The sequence below is a fragment of the Taudactylus pleione genome, unplaced genomic scaffold (genome assembly GCF_031769625.1).
Source record: "Taudactylus pleione unplaced genomic scaffold, aTauple2 ptg000129l, whole genome shotgun sequence".
In the NCBI taxonomy this organism is placed as follows: Eukaryota; Metazoa; Chordata; class Amphibia; order Anura; family Myobatrachidae; genus Taudactylus; species Taudactylus pleione.
In genome coordinates, this window is record NW_028284531.1 from 6,118,077 (window position 1) to 6,137,823 (window position 19,747).

The 19,747-nt window shown below is 43.1% G+C and overlaps 1 protein-coding gene across 3 annotated transcripts in view; it reads right to left on the bottom strand.

Moving 5' to 3' along the window:
- The window catches only part of COPS2 (COP9 signalosome subunit 2), a 63,328-nt gene that overhangs the window by 23,390 nt on the left and 20,191 nt on the right, over nt 1–19,747 (bottom strand). For all 3 annotated transcript variants that reach the window (XM_088472977.1, XM_088472978.1, XM_088472980.1), the window contains exons 3-6: nt 19,290–19,367; nt 12,210–12,335; nt 10,603–10,692; nt 10,316–10,393 (exon numbers count right to left, since the gene is read on the bottom strand). In XM_088472977.1, the coding sequence (XP_088329103.1) occupies nt 10,316–10,393; nt 10,603–10,692; nt 12,210–12,335; nt 19,290–19,367 (372 nt within the window). The remainder of the gene's footprint in view (nt 1–10,315; nt 10,394–10,602; nt 10,693–12,209; nt 12,336–19,289; nt 19,368–19,747) is intronic.

A 19,747-nucleotide genomic window follows, 5' to 3' on the forward strand; every position in this document is an offset into this window, starting at 1 on the left:
GTAAATGATTCCCTGAAAAGCTAAGGCCTTGTCCGCATCTGATGGGAGGAGCTGTGCAAAAAAACCTTCTGATGGGGATGTCTCCTGAAAGTGAGGGCGTACCCTTGAGAGACCACTTCTCGGACCAGGCATCTGTTGCTGTTTGACGCCAACAATCCGCAAACTGAATAAGTCGGCCTCCCACCCTGGGATCCCCCAGGAGGAGGCCCGCTCAATCAGGCCGAGGGCTTGTTGTCCAGTTTAGAAACTGGACGTTTTGCCAGACCAGACCTCTTAGTTTGTCGTTTAGACTTGCGAAAACTAGTTGGCCTAGAGGAAGACTGTTCTTTGCTCGTCCCTCAGGACGGAAAGACAAAAGAAAACTGCCTAGATTTAGTATTTGACTAAAACGGGCCAAACACGGTGCGATTTTTTGCACGTTATGGCCGATTCAGATCAATCGAATCGACCAATTGTGTACGGTATTTGTACAATTACGATGCGCTTCCCCGCCGTCGTAATTCTGCATCCTAGATCTTATGGAAAAGCGGTAAGAGTTAGATCAATCGTGTATTATGCGATACACATCGTATGTGGTTTTGCTGGCGTAAGTTCTGGTGTGAGGTTTTTGGCTGTAAACGATCCATCATTAACGATTAGCAATTGGATACGACGCATTGGTATTGTATGCTCGTATGTACAATAGTGTACACCATTTGACAACTTGTATAGAGAATTTCAAGGGAAGAATCCCAAGGGAAAATGTACAAGACATCTGAACGTTAGGAAATCGCACAGTGTATGGCTGGCTTTAGATGGCAGACCTGCAGATTTTGAAGCCGCCAGAGTAATGATTACATTATTCAACACTGCTCCAAAAAGTACCTTTCCATAGAAAGGTAAGACTTCCAGGGCCCTCTTCGATCCTGTGTCAGCTTTCCAAGATCTTAACCAAAGCGCCATGCGTGCCACTATTGATGCTGCTGATGCCCTAGAAGATAAAATTCCAGCATCTACTGCAGCTCCTCCCAGATAGGAAGCTGCTTCCCGTATGTGGGAGATATTCATCACCTGTTCTCTGGAAGCATTTAGTAGCAAATCTTCCAATGCCCCTATCCATTCTTCAACAGCTTTGGCTACCCAGGCTCCAGCCATAGCTGGACGAGCAACCGCTCCAGATGACGAAAATATTGCTTTAAGACAGGCTTCAATCTTTTCATCTGTGGAATCCTTCATGGAAGATGCTGATAGAATAGGCAATGTAGCATTTCTGATTAAATGTGTTACATGAGCATCCACAGTAGGAGGTACCTCCCACTTAGTACATACAGAAGGTGGGAATGGATACAATGATGTTATTCTTTCATTCACATAAAATCATTTATCAGGGTTACACCATGCCTCCTCAATAAGCTCTGTAAGCTGTTCAGATACAGGGAACTCAGTTTCGACCACCTTCCGGTTGCGATTAATCATTTTAGCATTCTTACTATGAGCTGGTTCATAATCCTGAATAGCTAGGACTGATCTAACCGCCCTCACCAAAGAAGGAACATCCACCATGGGCAGATGATCCTCCTCCCCAGAACTAGATCCTGGAGAGGAACCCTGTGCATCATCTGATTCCTCTGATGATGGGTCTGAACCCATATGTTGGGCAGACTGATAGAAAGATAATAGACCGGTAGTGACCTAAGCGCAAGCTATCAACATTAGATGGTGCCATACTCTGACCAGAATGGCCATAAACATCCTTCCATGAAGGATGCATAGGAGGTGCAAACATAGCATACTGTGGACACCCCATCCAAGGAGGCATCGTGGGAGCAGCCATACGATCCACAACCTTTATCATAACCTGGGAAAAAGAGGCAACCCAAGATGGCTCTTGTTCAGGGACAGGTAAACTGGACTGGTTAGATGGCTATTTATAACAGACAACACACAAACCATCCTTTACCTCCTGAGAGGACACATAAGCCGTACATGATTTACATGGATCCAGCAGACTGCTCCCACTCCTGGCTCCCTTTATCTTTTGACATGTTCAAAGTAAAGGCAATAATTGCAATGGTATGTGACAGCCTTCACAAAATCTTAATGAATGTGAAGTACTCAGAAAGAAACCTCCACCCCAAGAGGATGGAGAGAAACCAGTTATAGTTACAATTGACAGATTTAGAAATAAAAGACAGTGTCAATCAGCAGCTAGCAAACAGTCAATAGTGTTCCCTCTAGCTCCGGCGGGAGGCAGGGCTCCGGAGCTAGAGAGGGCATGCCCGTGCGCGCGTCGAAGGCGCGCGCGCGACCGAGAAGGGGGCGTGGTCATCGGAAAAGGGGGCGTGTCTATAAGACGCGTCCCCTTTTCGTCACTCTTGGGGGCGTGCCCGGCACTTACGGACACGCCGGGCAGCCCCCAAGCCCTGCAGACAGGGAGAATAGATGCCGGGCGCATGCGCCCGGCGTCTATTCTCCGGCGGTGACCGGGTCACCGCATGTTTCTCCACCCGCGGGACACTGCGTCCCGCGGGTGAGAACAGCTCCCGCAGGCTGTGAGGGCAGGGCGCTTTTTGCCCTCCTCCTGGAGGGCAGGGTGCTTTTTGTCCTCCAGAAGGAGGGCAGGGCGCCGCGCCCCCCTAAATCAGCCTAGCGGGAACGCTAAGTCCATACAATGCATATGTAATATAGTTACAAATTGGCTCCAAATCAAGTACAGCAACGCAAAGGAATGGTAGGACATAGAGCACCATATACCTTAACCATGGGAGAGGTATACAGAGAGACTGAACCAGACCCTCCTGAGACCAGGCGCTACAGGGCGCACTGAGCATGAACCGTAAGCGTCTCAAACATGTGGAGGGTAGGCGGAGCAACCTAGACGCGCAAAACCCTTCTTAGGGACTGCGTCTGGGTCGGAGCTGCCAGGGGAGCGCCTACCTCCCCTAAGCTGCGTTAACCAGCCCGGTACGCTGGCCTCATGGCAGCAGAAGCGTCTGCTGCTGATCCCCGGCATCAGACGATAAGGCCCCGGCAGGTGTAGTGAGGACGCGGACAATCCCAGGCCCTGACAGCAGCAGCTTCTGGTGCGTCATTGACACCAAAAGCAGGGACTGCCAACAAGGACCGTGGCGCAGTCTTGCAGCTGGTCAGTCTCCATGGTCCTCTCAAGTTGGATAATCACTCTATTTCAGTTTTTCCTGATTTTGCTGTTTAGGTACAAAAAAGCCGTTTATGCCTGTTAAACGCAAGCTACGGGAGCACCAACTCCAATATTCCACGCTTTTTCTGTCCCGTCTTCGTGTGGTGGCAGATGGCATCACTCATTTTTTCAATACACCTGCAGATGCTGAGGCCTGGCTGGCTGGACGTCCGCGGCCTCCACGTTGACATTTTTGCCTTGGACTCCTTGCTATTTCCTGATGCCGATCTGGGGGTTTTGAGAGTCCATTCCTGGTTTCCCCTGTCTTAAGTGCTCTCCCTATTTTGTTTGATCATTTATTGTATTTTATTGTATATTGTGGTCCATCTGCTGTTTTGTCGTGATTTTTTCATTTGTTCTCTGGTAAAGGCGGGAGTTGGGACAGTTTAGTGGACTCTAATTTGTTTTGAGGGGCAACCGCTCCACTATAATTATTTGGAGGGCCTTTCTAGCAATAGCTTTGTCTACCAGCCCTAGATACGCAAGTTATTGTTTGTTTACTTTAGTATCTGTTTGTTAATTTAGACTAGGGAATTTTTCTCTCTTTCTTTTTCCAGGATTAGGTATACCTTAAGTTTGGTGGGGTATGCAGGGTGGGTTTGTTTGTTATTTTTCTTAGGTTGTTTTTATTTGAATTATTTTTGTATGTGTTGCCATTTTTTTTGCTATTTTGATATGATGGTATGTGCCGGCCTGTATATTGCTTGCGCATGGGGGTACCTTTATTGCCTTTCTGTATGTTTCTTTATCCTTTTTGCTCTATTATGTGATTATTATTATTATGGCTACTGGGGATATTTCTGGGGGCATTCATTTGCTCACCTGGAATGTTCGGGGCCTTAGTGATAAGGTTAAAAGAGCCCTAGTTCTGTCACAGGTTAAAAAACTGAATGTGGATATTGTTTGTCTTCAGGAGACTCATCTCTTTGGTAGCCGTATAATGGCTTTGAAAAGGCCCTGGGTGGGATGGATGTACTATTCCACTCTCTCTAATAATTCTAGAGGCGTCTCTATCCTGGTTCACAAACGTCTTCAATTTAGTCTTGATACAGTCCAAATTGATCCCATGGATAGATATGTTTTCCTTAGAGCATTTGTTAATTCTCTGTTTGTGCATATACTTGCGGTCTATATCCCCCCACCATATTCTAATGACATTTTGGGTAAGGCTGCTGCTTTTATTGCATTTTCTCCCTCTACCCCTGTTATTTGCTTGGGTGATTTTAACAACGTAATGGATCCATCCCTGGACCATTGGCGAGAGTCCATTTCTTCCCTACCTCCCTCCCCATCTCCCTTTTCTAAATTGATTGCTGAATTGGGCTGGTTAGACGTCTGGCGTGTCCGTTATCCTGCTGTTTCTGCTTTCTCCTGTCAGTCCTCTACTTATCATACTTTTTCCTGTATTGATATGGTTTTTCTCTCACCTATTTTGGTTCCCAGAGTTTCTGCAGTTGATTATTTGTCAAGGGGTGTCTCCGACCACTCTCCGTTGTGCATTACTATTGGTTCCTCCCTTTCGGAGGGTGCCCGTTTTTGGAAGTTTAACCCATTTTGGCTGGACCTAATGGGTGCCGGCTCTGAGTTGGACGCTGCTTGGGTGTACCATTTTGAAGATAATGCAGGTACTGAGGTTTCTCTCCTTTGGGATTCCTTTAAGGCTTTTTTAAGGGGCACCTTTATTAAGCGTATTGCCAACATTAAATTATATCATAGGCAGTGGGAAACGATTCTGGAAACTGCTTATAGTGATGCTGAGGCCCAGTACGTCTTGTCCAGAGTGATCTCAGACTGGGAGGTTATGCTTCGTGCCCAGTGGGAGTGGTCAGATCACCTGTTTGATAAATCCAAGCGCAAACTGTTATTTTCGCGTCATAGGCAATATTCACAGGCTGATGTTGGGCGGAGTAATTTAGCCTTTTTGGCAAAAGAGGATGGTGCTTCCAGAATGGTATCTGGTATCCTTGATTCTTCTGGAACGTTGGATACCTCTGCTCCTTCTATAATAGATGTATTTTTGCAATATTACTCCTCTCTTTAAGCTACTAAGGTATCATATTCTCCCTCCCAGCTTTGTGCCTATTTAGAGGCAGTCCGTCTGCCCAGTCTTGAGACTGAGGCAGTGGATTTGTTGGATGCTCCTTTTACAGAGGAGGAATTGGAGGGTGCTATCTCCTCCTTTCCACACTGTAAAGCTCACGGAGTTGATGGTGTCCCGATAGAGGTGTATCAGAAATTTTTAAACTTCTTTATCCCGCGTCTCACTGAGACTTTTGATGCTTTTTTGAATGCTGGTTGTCTCCCGCCATCCATGTCGGAGGCCTTGGTTGTAGTGCTCCCAAAGCCTGTGGAAGAACCCCCTCCATCCAGACTCTTATAGACCTATTTCCCTTCTTACCACTGACATTAAAATATTGGCTAAACTGTTGGCTATTCGTCTTAATTCTGTTATCACTTCCATTATACACCCTGACCAGACCGGCTTCATGCCTGGTAAATCCACTACTCAAAATCTTAGGCGATTATTTTACCATGTGCAAGTGTCCCATAGGGATGCTTCTGAAGTGGTGGTTGTCTCCTTAGATGCAGCCAAGGCCTTTGATTCTGTGGAATGGAAGTATTCATGGGAGGTCTTGTCTAAGTTTGGTTTTGGTCCTCGTTTTATTAGCTGGGTCCGTCTTTTGTACTCTTCCCCACGCAGCCAGAGTGTCGGTGAATAGTTGTGCCTCCTCTTCTTTTCAACTTGGGCGTGGCACTCGCCAGGGGTGTCCTTTATCCCCTGCATTGTTTGCACTGGCTATAGAGCCCCTGTCGTGTCTCATTCGCTCAGATTCCGCTATTCCGTGCCTGCGGGTGGGACATGTAATTGACAAATTGGCTCTTTATGCGGATGATATGCTCCTGTTACTGGCAGATGCGGGCCCAGCTTTGGAACGTTTGATGGACGTTAAGGATTTTGTTTTTTTTCAGGGTTGCTGATTAATTGGTCCAAGTCTAGTATTTTCCTTTGAATGGTTCCCTGCCTCTATCCCCCTCTCTCCTGCCCTTTACAATGGACTCTCTCCTTTCGGTATTTGGGTGTTTCCATTTCACTTAACCCTGCTGATTTTGTAGAATTTAATGTGATACGCCCATTAGCTCAGCTTTTAAACAAAAGATTCATGTGTGGAAGAAACTTCCACTTACAGTGACAGGTCGTATTAAATTTATTTAAAATGTCCATTCAACCTAAATACCTGCATGTTTTACAGCATTCCCCTGTATTTATTCCTAAAAAAGTTCTCTCATATTGATTCTATCCTATCTTCTTTTGTGTGGGGGGATAAGAGACCACGGATTGCTCTCCGTACACTTTGTAGATCTAAATCTTCAGGTGGGCTGGCCCTTTCTAATTTACGTATTTATTATATAGCTTCACAGCTGTCACACTTGATGCCCTGGTTATCTGCTGGTACTGATACCACTTTGGCGGGATTTCTTAGCAGGCAAACAGGCTCCCCTTTAGCTCCTTTACAAATTTTGTTCTCTGTAAAATTGCCGGGTAGATCACCCCCTTACTTCGACAGGCTCGACTGGTTTGGCATTTTGCGCAGGTATTATTTGGGGATGAAGGTGTGGATCCAGATGTTCCCCTGTGGTATAATGGTGGTTTTTGGCCATTTGTTTCATAATGGGGTGCATCTCTCCATTGATCATTTGCGCATGGGGTTTGGCCTTCCTCATACGGCATTTTATAGATACCTTCAACTTCGTCATGCCATGCACTCCCAGTTTGGATCTGATCCTGTTTTATTATCACCTTCTCTTCTTAAGCTTGCACTTGTCAAGTTACTTGTTCGTAAGACAGTCTCCTATCTTTACAGTGATCTTATTTCTTGTAATTTGCCAGATGCCCTTCTTCCCTTTAGGAATAAATGGGAATTAGGTTTGGGTTCTCTTCAGGATGAACAATGGTCTCAGTTGTTGGGCTCTATAAGATACACTTCCCCTTGGAAGTGTTTCCAACAAATCCATTATTTTATTTTGCACAGGTCTTACCGGTCCCGTTTCTATTGCACGTGTTGATACTAATGTTCCAACTAATTGCCCCAAATGTCATGCTCTTGATTGTGATTTTTGCCATTTGTTATGGGATTGCCCTAGGGTTAACGATTTTTGGAACTTAGTATGGTCGGATATGCAGTTTTCTTTCCCATCACTACCTCCCTTAGAGGCAAAACTTTGTTTATTCGCATTGGATATTGAGGAATTGTTTAATGCAAATATTTATCGTTATGTTTTAGGCATATCCATCTTAGCAAAACTAAATTATTGTCGATCCTGGTGTGCTCCAGATCCCCCTGATATACACAAATGGAGGGCGCTTGTTAATGATACCATTGATCATGAACGGTATGTTTATACTAGTAGTAAAGCCCTTTCTAAATTTCACAAATTATGGGATAGATGGGCTTTTTCTTTCTTGGGCCTTCGTAGACCGGTTGGGGATGCTTTCGTGTAATCTATCCTCTTCTATTCTCCCTCTTCTTTCCTTTTTTGTTTTTGCCCCGTTTTTGTTTTGTTTGCTTTCTTTTTGTTTGATTATTTTATTTTACTTCCATGCACGAGCTGTTTATATGCCATATTTGTGATCTCAGGTTCGGCTTACTACTGATATTTCTCTGATTGTATATTTTGGTATTTAATTGTACCACTGTTTTTTTTTCCTTTTTCACTGGTAACACTTATGTTTTTGTTTATTTATTTTTGTTCTGTTTAAAATATGTAGAAAATAAAAATTTACATGATCAAAAAAAAAACAAAACAAAAAAAAACCAGCAAGGACTGCTGCGAGTGATTCCTCATAAACGAGGAATCGCCTTACCTGACCTCTACGAATATCCGATGCAGTCCAAGTTGCAGCATTACTGCTAGCTAAGCGCAGCTGCAGCCCGCCGAAATCACCAGCACAATTACTGATGTTGCGGCCCGGCGGAGGTAGATGGAGCCGCAGTACGTGCATCTTAATTCAGACGCTTGGTACTGCCAACTCAGGAAAACATTAAATAAAATATAAAATAAAAGCAGTCCTCCTGTTACAAAGGTGCGTCTTGATCCTGCCGCACCAAACGAACAACTGAAGTCCTAAGGCTAGGAGCGGGATATATATGGGGAAGGACCCAGGGCATTCTGGGAGCAGAAGCTTTAACTGTTTGGTGCCTGGTCTTCCAACCATAATATCCCCACGGTATCCCTATGGACCCCGAAGAAGAAAAAGCATTTAATCCAAGGCAAGATGTTTCACTCATGACCTGGTGGCTGCCAGATTTCCCCTGGTGGAATACAGAAGACACAGCTGTAGCATTGTCTTTCTATACCCCAACTGCACAGCTCTTCAGGAGTGATGCACATTTACCCCAGAACATTTATTTGTAAAATTAAATACTGAGGAAATTACATAAGCCCGGTGGTGAAAGAAAGCGGTTTACCATCACAGGAGAATGGCATTCATAGTGACTACCAGCCAGACCAGAATTGAGATGAGTCTCCATCCACTATCTCAGTGAGTAGACCATGTGAGATACCTGAATGAGATACTCCAAATGCTTGAAAAGCCTATTACACAAATGCAGAAGTGCATTTTGAATGGAGCACATCCTACAGTATTGGACAGCAGGGCATTATTAGTAACAAGATTCAAGCTCATGCTGAGACCAAATTTTTTATCTTGAGGTAGGAACGCTCTCTCTGTCAAACAGAGGCACAGGATCACCATGGATGTCAATAGGGTCATCGATGTACTGGGTCCATTTATGATTCAGATGTGTGACTGCAGGAGATTGATAGTATCCTGAAGCGACAAATCACCAATTCCCCAGATTATGCCATCATCAGGATATCTTCCATTTACGGAAAAATCATGACACCCTAACAATGTAAAAGTGGCGCTATCGATGCCATAACCTTGAAGACCTGTGGAGCTTATAACGGCTGAAAGCAGCTGAAATAGGAAGTGAGCTTCACACCTGGTGGTTCTACCATAAGGGGATATGAAGGTAGGCATCTTTGTTATTCAAGAATGCTAGAAAGTCCCTGCTCGCTTGGCCTGAATCACTTACAGATGTGACTTGGTGCATGATTCAGAGGTTGAAGCTGCTGCGTCCGCTCTTCCGGCTGTTGCCGAATTCGCTGCTGTGATAACATTCAAATATTAGTTTCTTCCTCCCCTGATGTATTTGTGAACAAGCAAGCTCTAAAACGCCCACTTTCAGCATCGCTGCATGCTGTAACACAGCCAGTGATTCTTGACACACCACCATTAGCACACTAGCACCAGCCCTATGGCAGGAGTAGTTTCTCCATATGAACATGGCCTCTGTGGCTGCTAGTCTCAGAACGTAGCCGCTTTCACTGACACACCCAATAACATGCCAATGAGACTGACGTTTTTGTGTTCACTTCAGGCCACCTCCCAGTCATCAGCCAGGAACACTCATCACTCTGTCGTCCCATATCTTATACCGTCTGCCCCAATTGCTACAGCTTCTTTGTGTGTACACTGTGTAATGCATGCATCCTAGGGGTCGCCAGGACTTTTCGTGCATGAGGAGCTGCAAATGATCGCTCAACTATGTGAATATCGGCAGTGCGTTCGAGTTGCATGCACCTCTGAACTAGGTCTTTAATCTTGAATTGCTCCCTGCTGAAGGCGTACAGATCCAATAAAGGCCAAAAAGAACAGTCCTGCTTGGACATGAAGAGGATATGGGAATAAAACTCATGAAGAAGGGGGAAAGTAGTTGGGTTTAATTTTTCTTTCCATAGAGCCCTAAATTCAATGGATAAAACAGCAAGGGAAGAATCCAATTAGCTGCGGCAATTTACCGTAGGCTAATTAATCCCCCGGGGCTATTCAATTAGCCCCGGAGGCAGCCCGCAGCCCCCCATTGCCTGTTGAAGAGACCCTGTTAACGCATAAGTCCATGGTATAACTGACTCGTCCCTCTGCTGAAGTATTATAAACTGTATATTCATCTTCAATGTATATGTCTAACACCAACTAAAGTTAATTACAAGATGGCTTAAAAAAATATAATTTCTGCCGATCAAAGCAGAAATTATAGAATTCTAATCACACGAGAAAATACAAAATATTACCTGGCAAGACTGGTGTAGCTGGCGTAAAATTTTCTGTAATTTTCCATATTCTTCTCGTTCCAAATATAATTTACCAAGCTGAAAGTATAAAAAATATATTCAGTTTAGCTACCAAACACATAAAATACCCGCTCATTGCAAAGTCACTTCAACCTACACTTAACATATTAATAGTCCTCTGAAGTCAAAATCTCTCCAGTCATGTAAAGAAAATGCTTATTTGAAAATATGGTCTCACACTTTGTATACGGTTTATTCATAATGAATATATGTCAAATAGACATCACCTTTGTGTTTGTTTTAAACCATAACCGATCATTCTTTGCATCCTTCAGAGCTTCAAGAGTCGTTTCATAAAACTCCTGCAAAAGGTCCATCTTGGGAAAGTATGAAATGTTGGTAGTTAGTCCAGGAGTTTTTAATTTCACCACACTCACAAAACATGTAAAAGAGGTCAAATTACATATTGATTTCTAATCACTAAAAGGGAATAGTCATTAGGTTCTTCAACAAAAGAAGTAAATCCACAAATTTCTAGTTGGGTAAATTATAGCATTTCCTAAAACTGTAGAATTGCAACTGCTGACCACGTCACTAAATTGCAAGAAGAAAAAAAAAAAAGAAAAGAAAGCTGGCATATGCTTTGTTGGGGTCATTGAAATGATTGTCACACAGTAACGTAACCATTGGATGGATCTTCTGCTTCCCTCAATTAAGTACAATTTTCAACAGTCCAAATAAAAGAAACCACAGAAAGGATAATTAACCAAACCATGCTCAATCACTGACGATTTGGACTATGCATTACAATAATCATAGCCTTCAATAACTTTCTATTGCTAAATGGCATGTATCTATATCCTAAATCAAATCTAGACAACCTGTAGTGTTAACTACAAGCCCCAGAAAGCTCTGCTAAAGAGGTGATAGCTATGGGACTTGTAGTTTCATGGTAGGGTATTAGGGCTGGTGCTTGTATATCAATCCAGATGGTACAGAATTTGTTCCACTGAACCAATGTATAGTACAAGATCTCCCCAGGCAAAGGAGATTAGCAGTCAGTCCATGACCATAGTATTAGCAAATGCCACTGCAATATGTATCCTTGGTCTATGTGTACCCATTCTCCCTTACCAAAAGAGACATCATACTAATATAAAACTGGCACCGTGGTAGAATTTCTTTACCAACTTGATATACAGATACCAGAAAGTCTGAAACCCTACAGGGAGACAAGCAAGTAAATTCATCTAACCTTTGCCATTCACTGGGCCTGATTCATTACAGATTACTATTGAAGCTGTGATTACGTACGCAGTTCTGCTGCAAAAATATGCTAATGCCTGCAACAGCTCAGCCAGCATAGAGATGCCCACTACCGCTTTCTCACATCCGTAAGACCTCACAGTCCCGTGTATACATCGGACCCTCACGCAGATTACAGCAGGTCTGACCTGTATCAAAAGTTAGAAGTCTCGTTGCACGCAGTGAGTACTCAAGCTGCGTATGCCATCGCATTGGATAATTTATGCACGGCCAGGCACGCCTTTGTTTCTTCGACCACTTCCCCGTCACCATTCGCAACCGCTGACGTCCCATCACAGTGTCCTAACCTAACCTGCGCACAATGCGGTACATACGCATGTGCAGTACGCACCATCGGCCAATCTGCGTACACTGTTGCAATTGCGATCCATGATGAATCAGACCCACTGTGCCCTGTATTTTTGCTCAGCCCAGGAACAGTTGTCAAGTTTAGGTTTCTATAATAACTTACATTTCTATTGTTTGCACAGCCAGTAGCTAATTTTGAATCAAGGACCTTAGAGATTGATAACAAACATGATAAAGGAAGTCGGCAGGACAGTGGGTATAATAAAGTTAGAAGTCCGACCTGTTTAGAAGTGGAGATGTAGTCAAGGATAGAGTTGATAGATTTCTCGGAGTAGTTTCTGGTGACAGCGCTACGGATGTAGGTTAGCAACTGCTTGTATCTGTTCATCATTTCAGGATAGTTAGTCTGTGGAGAGGTGGATAAGTGTAAAGTAAAAACAAAACAAGCCACAAACTATGAATATGAATTTATTGGTTCCATGAATTAATATTTCCTAATGTCTGACTTGAAAAATGTATCTTACCCTCAGATTGGTCAAACAATGTACTCGCTGGCAACATATTGTGATTGGGTGTAAAATTACTTCACAACATATTTTCCAGGAACAAAAACAAGTGCGACAGTTTTTTTTGTTAATGAGTAAAACACTGAGGGTATGCTACAAATAAAAACTATTTTAAAGTGTAATAAACTTCATGTGATTTTTTCCCTTAAATACAATATTAAGTCTGCTTTAGTATTATTGACAGCTACATTACAGCCATTATTTACAGTTTAAATAGTACTTTTAGGGGGTGATTCATTTGAGTTTTTGGCGCCCAAATGCAATGGGTGCCCAACAGAGCAATTCAATTGTGGCTCCGTGTGGGCACCCATGCGGGCCCAAAAGCAAGGGATTTAGCTGCGTATAGTCCTGCTTTGGGCACCCAAACAGCCAACTTTTAACACATTTCTGCTCACCACCTCAGGAAACTGCGAGCAGAAATGTGGGCATGCGCATCAAAATGGTGCAAAAATGTTATCGCTCTGGCGGACACCCAGGCGTCCTATAAAAACAATTGAATTTGACTGTCTGCCTTCCTTTACGTAGCACAAAAGCCAAAGCACTGTACACAGCTTGTTTAATCAATTGAGCTTAAAATTATTTTTTTAGTCTCAGCAAAACGTAGACGGCACTGACCCCAAATCATATAAATTCACTCCTTTTAGTATTTTACCATTACTACTCCTACAACCATCAGCCATAACATTAAAACCACCTGCCTAATATTGTGTAGGTCCCCCTCATGACGCCAATACAGCTCTGACCTGTTGAAGCATGGACTCCACAAGACCTCAGAAGGTGTCCTGTGGTATCTGGCACCAAAACGTTAGCAGGAAAAAGAGAATGAAGGCGCACACTCTAAGCCAGTGGTTCCCAAACTTTCAAAGTTTGTGGCACGCTTATGGTCTGCATAATTCTTTCAAGGCACCCCTAAACCAAAATAATTACCAAGCAGTCCCATTTTTAAGTACTTGGGTCAAAATAATGTAATAAGTATTTAAAAAAAGAAAGAAAAACTGTGCTATTCTTTCCCATTGCTCCCCTCTGGCCCATGTCCCTCACCCATTAGCCCCTCTCCATGTACCCCCATTACTTACCTTTACTTGTGATAGTCAGCGCCGTTCTGTAGCATCGCTCCTCAGATCAGACACTTCCTGTCTGATAACCCACAATGCGCTGCGTTGTAGGACCTCATTAAGCAACAGGCAGCCTCAGAATTCTCTGCTTGTTGGTTTACAGTGGCAGCTCGTGTCCCGCTCCACCAACCCCTCTCCCACCCGTGCAAAAAAAAAGAAAAAATATTAAACACAAAAAAATAATACTCTGCCCGGCTTCTTTAGGCCACCGGGCACCATGGTGACAGCACTGCTGCATCCCAGGGAACCGCAGTGCGGTTTGGAAACCACTGCTCTAAGCACCAAGAATAATGATAGTCAAAATTATTTTGATAGACTCTACAATTAGCATGGAGTAAGTGAGGTTCCTAGTACATGTTTGGCCAAAAATACCAATCCATCACGTCAAGGTGAACATCACCAATACTAACACATTATGTTAATTTGTTAGTCAATTTGTTTGTATTAGTATTACTCCATGTTAATTGTACAGTTTATCAAAATTATTTTGACTATCATTCTTTGTGCTTAGAGTGTGCTCCTGCATTTTTTTTTATCCTGCATTGTACTACAAGTCTCAGCATGGTAGCAGCTTATGATGTTTAAAATTAGGATGTGCAGTCCAAGGTCCCTGCCCCTTACCAAGACATTAGCAGCGGATCCTTTAAGTCCTGTGAGTTGAGAGGTGTGGCTTCCATGGCTCGGATTTGTTTTTCTAGCACATCCCACAGATGCTCGATTGGATTGAGATCTGAGGAATTTGGAGGCCAAGTCAACACCTTGAACTCTTTGCCATGTTCCTCAGACCATTCCTGAACAATTTTTGCAGTGTGGCAGTACGCATTATCCTGCTGAGGCCACCGTTGCCATGAAAGGGTGCACTTGGTCTCCTACAATGTTTAGGTAGGTGGTACATGTCAAAATAATAAGCACATGAATAGCAGGACCCAAGGATTTCCAGCAGAACATTGCCCAAAGTATTACACTGCCCTCTGCTGGCTTGCCTTCTTCCCATAGTGCATCCTGGTGCCAACGCACACGCACCCGGCCGTCCATGTAAAAGAAAATGTGATTCATCAGACCAGGCCACCTTCTTTTATTACACTATGATCCAGTTCCAACGCTCACGTGCCCATTGTAGATCCTTTCAGCCACAGACAGGAGTCCACTTGTGCACTCTGCGGCTACACAGCCCCATACGCAGCAAGCTGCGACGTACAGTGTGTTCTGACACCGTTCATGTCATAGCCAGCATTAACTTTTTTAGCGATATGTGGTACAGTAGGTCCTCTGTAAAATAGGACTAGAGGAGCTAGCCTTCGCTCCCCACGTGCATCAATTATCCTTGGGCACCCATGCAGGGCCGGTTCTATGCACACGCATGGTACGCAGTCGAGTAGGGTGCCACATAGTGGAGGGCGCCTCGGCTGCGATCATACGGGCCAGGGGCAGACGGCGTCTCTGTGACACAGCTGCACCGCGTGTGTAGTGCTGACCGGACGGAGTTCGGTCAGCACTACACAGTGACAAACACACAGCCGCCGGCACCGGCAGCAGTGTGTTTGTTTTAATTAGCAGCCAATGAGAGAGTGTCAGACTCTCATTGACTGCTGCGCCCACTGTCGGAGCTCACTCATGAGCTCCATCTTCCGGCTCCCACAGTGGGTAATGGGAGAGATGTCAAGATGTCTCTCCCATAATGCAGAGTGGGCCGACCCTGAAGGACTGACTGAGGAGAGGATGGCGGTGGCGGGAGCAGGAGCCGGGATTCAAGTAAGTGTTTTGTTTTTTTTAGACTACTGGGGGTGGACCACGGGACTACTACTAGGGGCACAACAAGGGGGTGGGGGTGAGAGACTACTACTAGGACCACTCCAAGGGGGGATGGACTACTACTAGGGGCACTACAAGGGCAGGGGGGGGGCACTATTTAAAGGGCACTGCATAAGGGGTACCACTATTGTGGACACTGCATGGGGGGGTGGACTACTACTGGTGGCACTGCATAGGGGGTACCACTACTGGGGGGCACTATAAAAAGGGCTTACTACCGGGACACTGCACAGGGAGGACCACTACTGGGGTCACTGTATAAGTGGCACTGCATAGGGGGGATCACTACTGGGGACACTACTGGAGGCCTGCATAAGGGGGACCTCTCCTGCGGCACAGCATAGGGGGACCACTACTGGGGGCACTGAATAGGAAGGACCACTACAGGGGGCACTACTACTGGGGGCCTGCATAAGGGGGACCACTCCTGGGGCACATGGGGCATTGCACGGGGAAGGGGGGGGGGGAACAACTACTGGGGGCACTGTATAAAGGGCACTGCATACGGGGAATCACTACTGGGGGCCTGCATACGGGGAATCACTACTGGGGGCCTGCATAAGGGCGACCAATACTGGGGGCAATGTATAAGGGCCACTACTTGGGGCCTGCATAAGACGGACCACTACTGGGGGCATTGCATACTGGGGGTACTGTATTAAAGGGCACTACTGGGGGGACTGCATTAAGGTGCATATGGAATGGAAAGGACTGTTCCCAGAGTGACGAGAAAGGGGTATCTGTCATGGTTATGGCTTTTTCCATGAGATCACGGCCTCTTAATTTGTTTGGGCACGTGCAACAATATGCCTGGGGGCACCAAAAATAAAAATAAAAGCTTACCAAAAAATTTGGGCTAGGGCTGGCCCTGCACCCATGACCCTGTCGCCGGTTCATCAGTTGCTCTTCCTTTTGGTAGGTACTAACCACTGCATGAGTGACAGTAATGTGTGTGTCCTCCAGGTGGTGCTAAAATCTCACACAATAATAAAAAATAAAAGAAAATGAACAGATTACTTTTCTTTTGTAGATACGGTTTTCAAGTGAAGTTTTTTCAACATGAAAGATAAAATGAAAATGCATAACATAGCGCAACATTATCATCAATAAAACAGATTTATTTCATATATGCCCCCCAAAAAATAGGCCAACAAATATAAACACATAAATATAAATAAAAAATAGGCCAATAGCCTATCTGACGAAGAGCATTTGGGCTCGAAACGCGTAAAGGGCTGCAGGACTATCATTGCCATTGTGAAAGACCAGGGGACCTGCTGACCGGGAACTTTTTGCTTGTGAGATACAGTGTTGGTATTATCCGGATCGCCAGCGGTGCATAAATAATATCCACAAACTTCTTGATTCTGGTACGCAAGCACATAGTGACCACATGCTACTGACCTAACTTTTTATTTATATTTATGTGTTTATATTTTGCATATAAGAAATAAATCTGTTTTATTGATAATATTACGCTATGTTATGCTTTGTTTCATTTTATCTTTCATTTTGAAAAACTTCACTTGAAAACCGTATCTACAAAAGAAAAGTAATCTGTTCCTTTGCTTTTATTTTTATGTGAGATTTTACCGCCACCTGGAGGACACACACATTACTGTCACGGGGTTTATAGGGTACCCACGTGTGTTCCACATAGGGCTGCTTTATTTGTGCTAAGGTAGTAGTAGTGTTATATCAGTACACTAACCATTGCATACTGGAAACACACCACAAGACCAGCAATTTTGGAGACTCTCTGATTCAGTCGTTTAGCGATCACAATTTGGCCCTTGTCCAAGTCACTCAGATACTTACACTTGCCCATTTTTCCTGCATACAACAGATCAACTTCAAGAACCAACTGTTCACTTACTGCCTAATATATCCCACCCCTTTATAGTTGCCATTGTAACAAGATAATCAATGTTACTCAAGTCACCTGTCAGTTGAGTTAATGTTATGGCTGATAAGTGTATAATTATATCAGAGTAGGTGGGCAGGTGCAACCAAAGCAACCATGCAGTAGACTTTTGCATAATAATAATAATAATAATAATAAGAAGAAGAAGAAGAAGAAAAGAAAAATGTAGCTGTGTGTGGTGCACTAATTGGTAGCTAGATAATATAAAATGTAACCTTTGTTCATTTCTATTACATTTTAACGTGCAACTTGAAACAAAAAGCAACATCTAAACATCCAGAGCAATAATGTAGAACATGACATCTCTGAACATTGAACACATTTTAAAATCACAATTTTTCTAGATTTTTGTATTAAGTTTTTAATTTTCACCAATTTATTTCATATTGCAAATTTTAATATAAATTATATTATCTAGATACCAATTAGGATAACATTAATATTAGGGATGTGCAGGCTCGGATAGGTTCGAGTTTGCACGTTGAGTTCGGATTTTTCCCTCCACAAAAACGGAACTCAGAAAGAGGCTAAACGTCATCTTACATGGACGATCATCATCATTCCTGGACAAAAGTCCAGGAATGATGATGTTCGTCCATGTAAGATGACGTTTAGCCTCTTTCTGAGTTCCGTTTTTTTGGAGGGAAAAATCCGAACTCAACGTGCAAACTCGAACCTATCCGAGCCTGCACATCCCTAATAAATAGCTATCTTTTTCTTTGCTTTTACAGGTAATAATTTATTTTTTTAGTATCTGGGAAACAGATACCAAGGGGTAAATTTACTAAGAGGCGGCTTGCAAAAGCTGTATCTTTTTGGCGAATTTAAATAAGATTAAAATGGTAATACTATTATAAGCAAAAAAAAACGACCTGTGTTGCTTTGAATAATAATTGCAGTTTTAAATTACCTGCTTAAACACACAGAAAATCTGTGGCTTGCTTAGTAAATTGACCTCAAGTGCTTTTCACAAAGTCCCAAGGATTTGAAAATTGGACGGAAAATGAGGTATACTATTCATTACAATTGTACGTAGTTTTAAAACTTCTAAAGGGAAAGTGGAGGTATTACTCACAGCAACCAAACAGATTATAGCATGCACTAGATAAATGATAGCTAAATCCTGATTGGTTGTTATTGACAAAACCTCCACTTTCTATTTTTGGAAGTTTTAGTAAATCTACCCCTAAACTTATTCACCTTAGAATCATCTTTCTTTGCACAAGTAGCACTCAGACCTGATTCCATATTGTTTAGGTCTTTTTTTTTTTTTAAATGATGCAGAAATCTCCCTGGGCTGAACACAAATCACTAAAGTTTATTAGTAACCACAAGGTGGCAGCACTATATTTTGGGATCCACTGGCCCTTCATAAGGTATGTTTACTTTGTGGTGTGCTAATAAATATTGGGAATCACCACTTATCTATTTCTTCTATACCGGATATATTGAAGTGGAACTGAAATGACGGAATGAATGATGAGCTCCTCGGTCCAACTTCTGTAATTGCTCACGTGCCCTTTGTGCTAAAGTTATGGTAACTTCATCAGTTACAGGACAGGTTGTGAGGATTAAACTACTTTAAAGTAATTGGGATTTACTAAGTATCAGAAGCCAAACAGTATATAATACAGGATTAATTTACCAAAATGGCAAAAGACTCACTAATGTAAAACTCTACAATTTACCAAATCGCTGTATTTATGAAAAGAAATTAAACTTTGCCAATCAAAACTTCTCAATATTATTTGGCCATTATCCTTAGCTATAACATGATGCAGCTATGAAATCACTGTACAATACTAGCATATCAATGTCTCCCAACAACTGGAACAATATTAATCTACCAAGGACAATGTCTCCCAATAACAGAATAATTGTAAAAGAGCAGCTATGCCACAGTTTAATACAAAATCAAATTGCAAGTTTTAATTTTTTTTTACCAATTTGAAGTTTATTTTGATCATTTGTTTCAATGCTTTGAATCCCCATTCTCCCTTTTCTCCTTCAAGCTCCAAAACCTGAAACAAAGAAATAAAATTAAAGTACATGTAACTTACACAGCAATATGTCGACTGAATAATGTGATGGAAATGTAGGATGGCCAGACATGATACACACTAAGCTAATTTGGTTTTCAAACAAAATGACAACACATGCTACTGTGTCCACACTGGAAAGGATCAAATCTGCCGATAGAAATGAGACTGCATTTGCCTAATTTTACCAAAGATTTGATTGGTCGAGTGCAGTGATGTTGTTCAGAATGAATGGAGATATGTAATCAATACTTTTCACACAGAGGCTAGATCTGTGCGATATCTGTCATGTAGCAATATTGGTCTAAATCAAAGTGGATTCAGTCACTTGTGGCTCTATTATTAGATATCACGTTATTTAA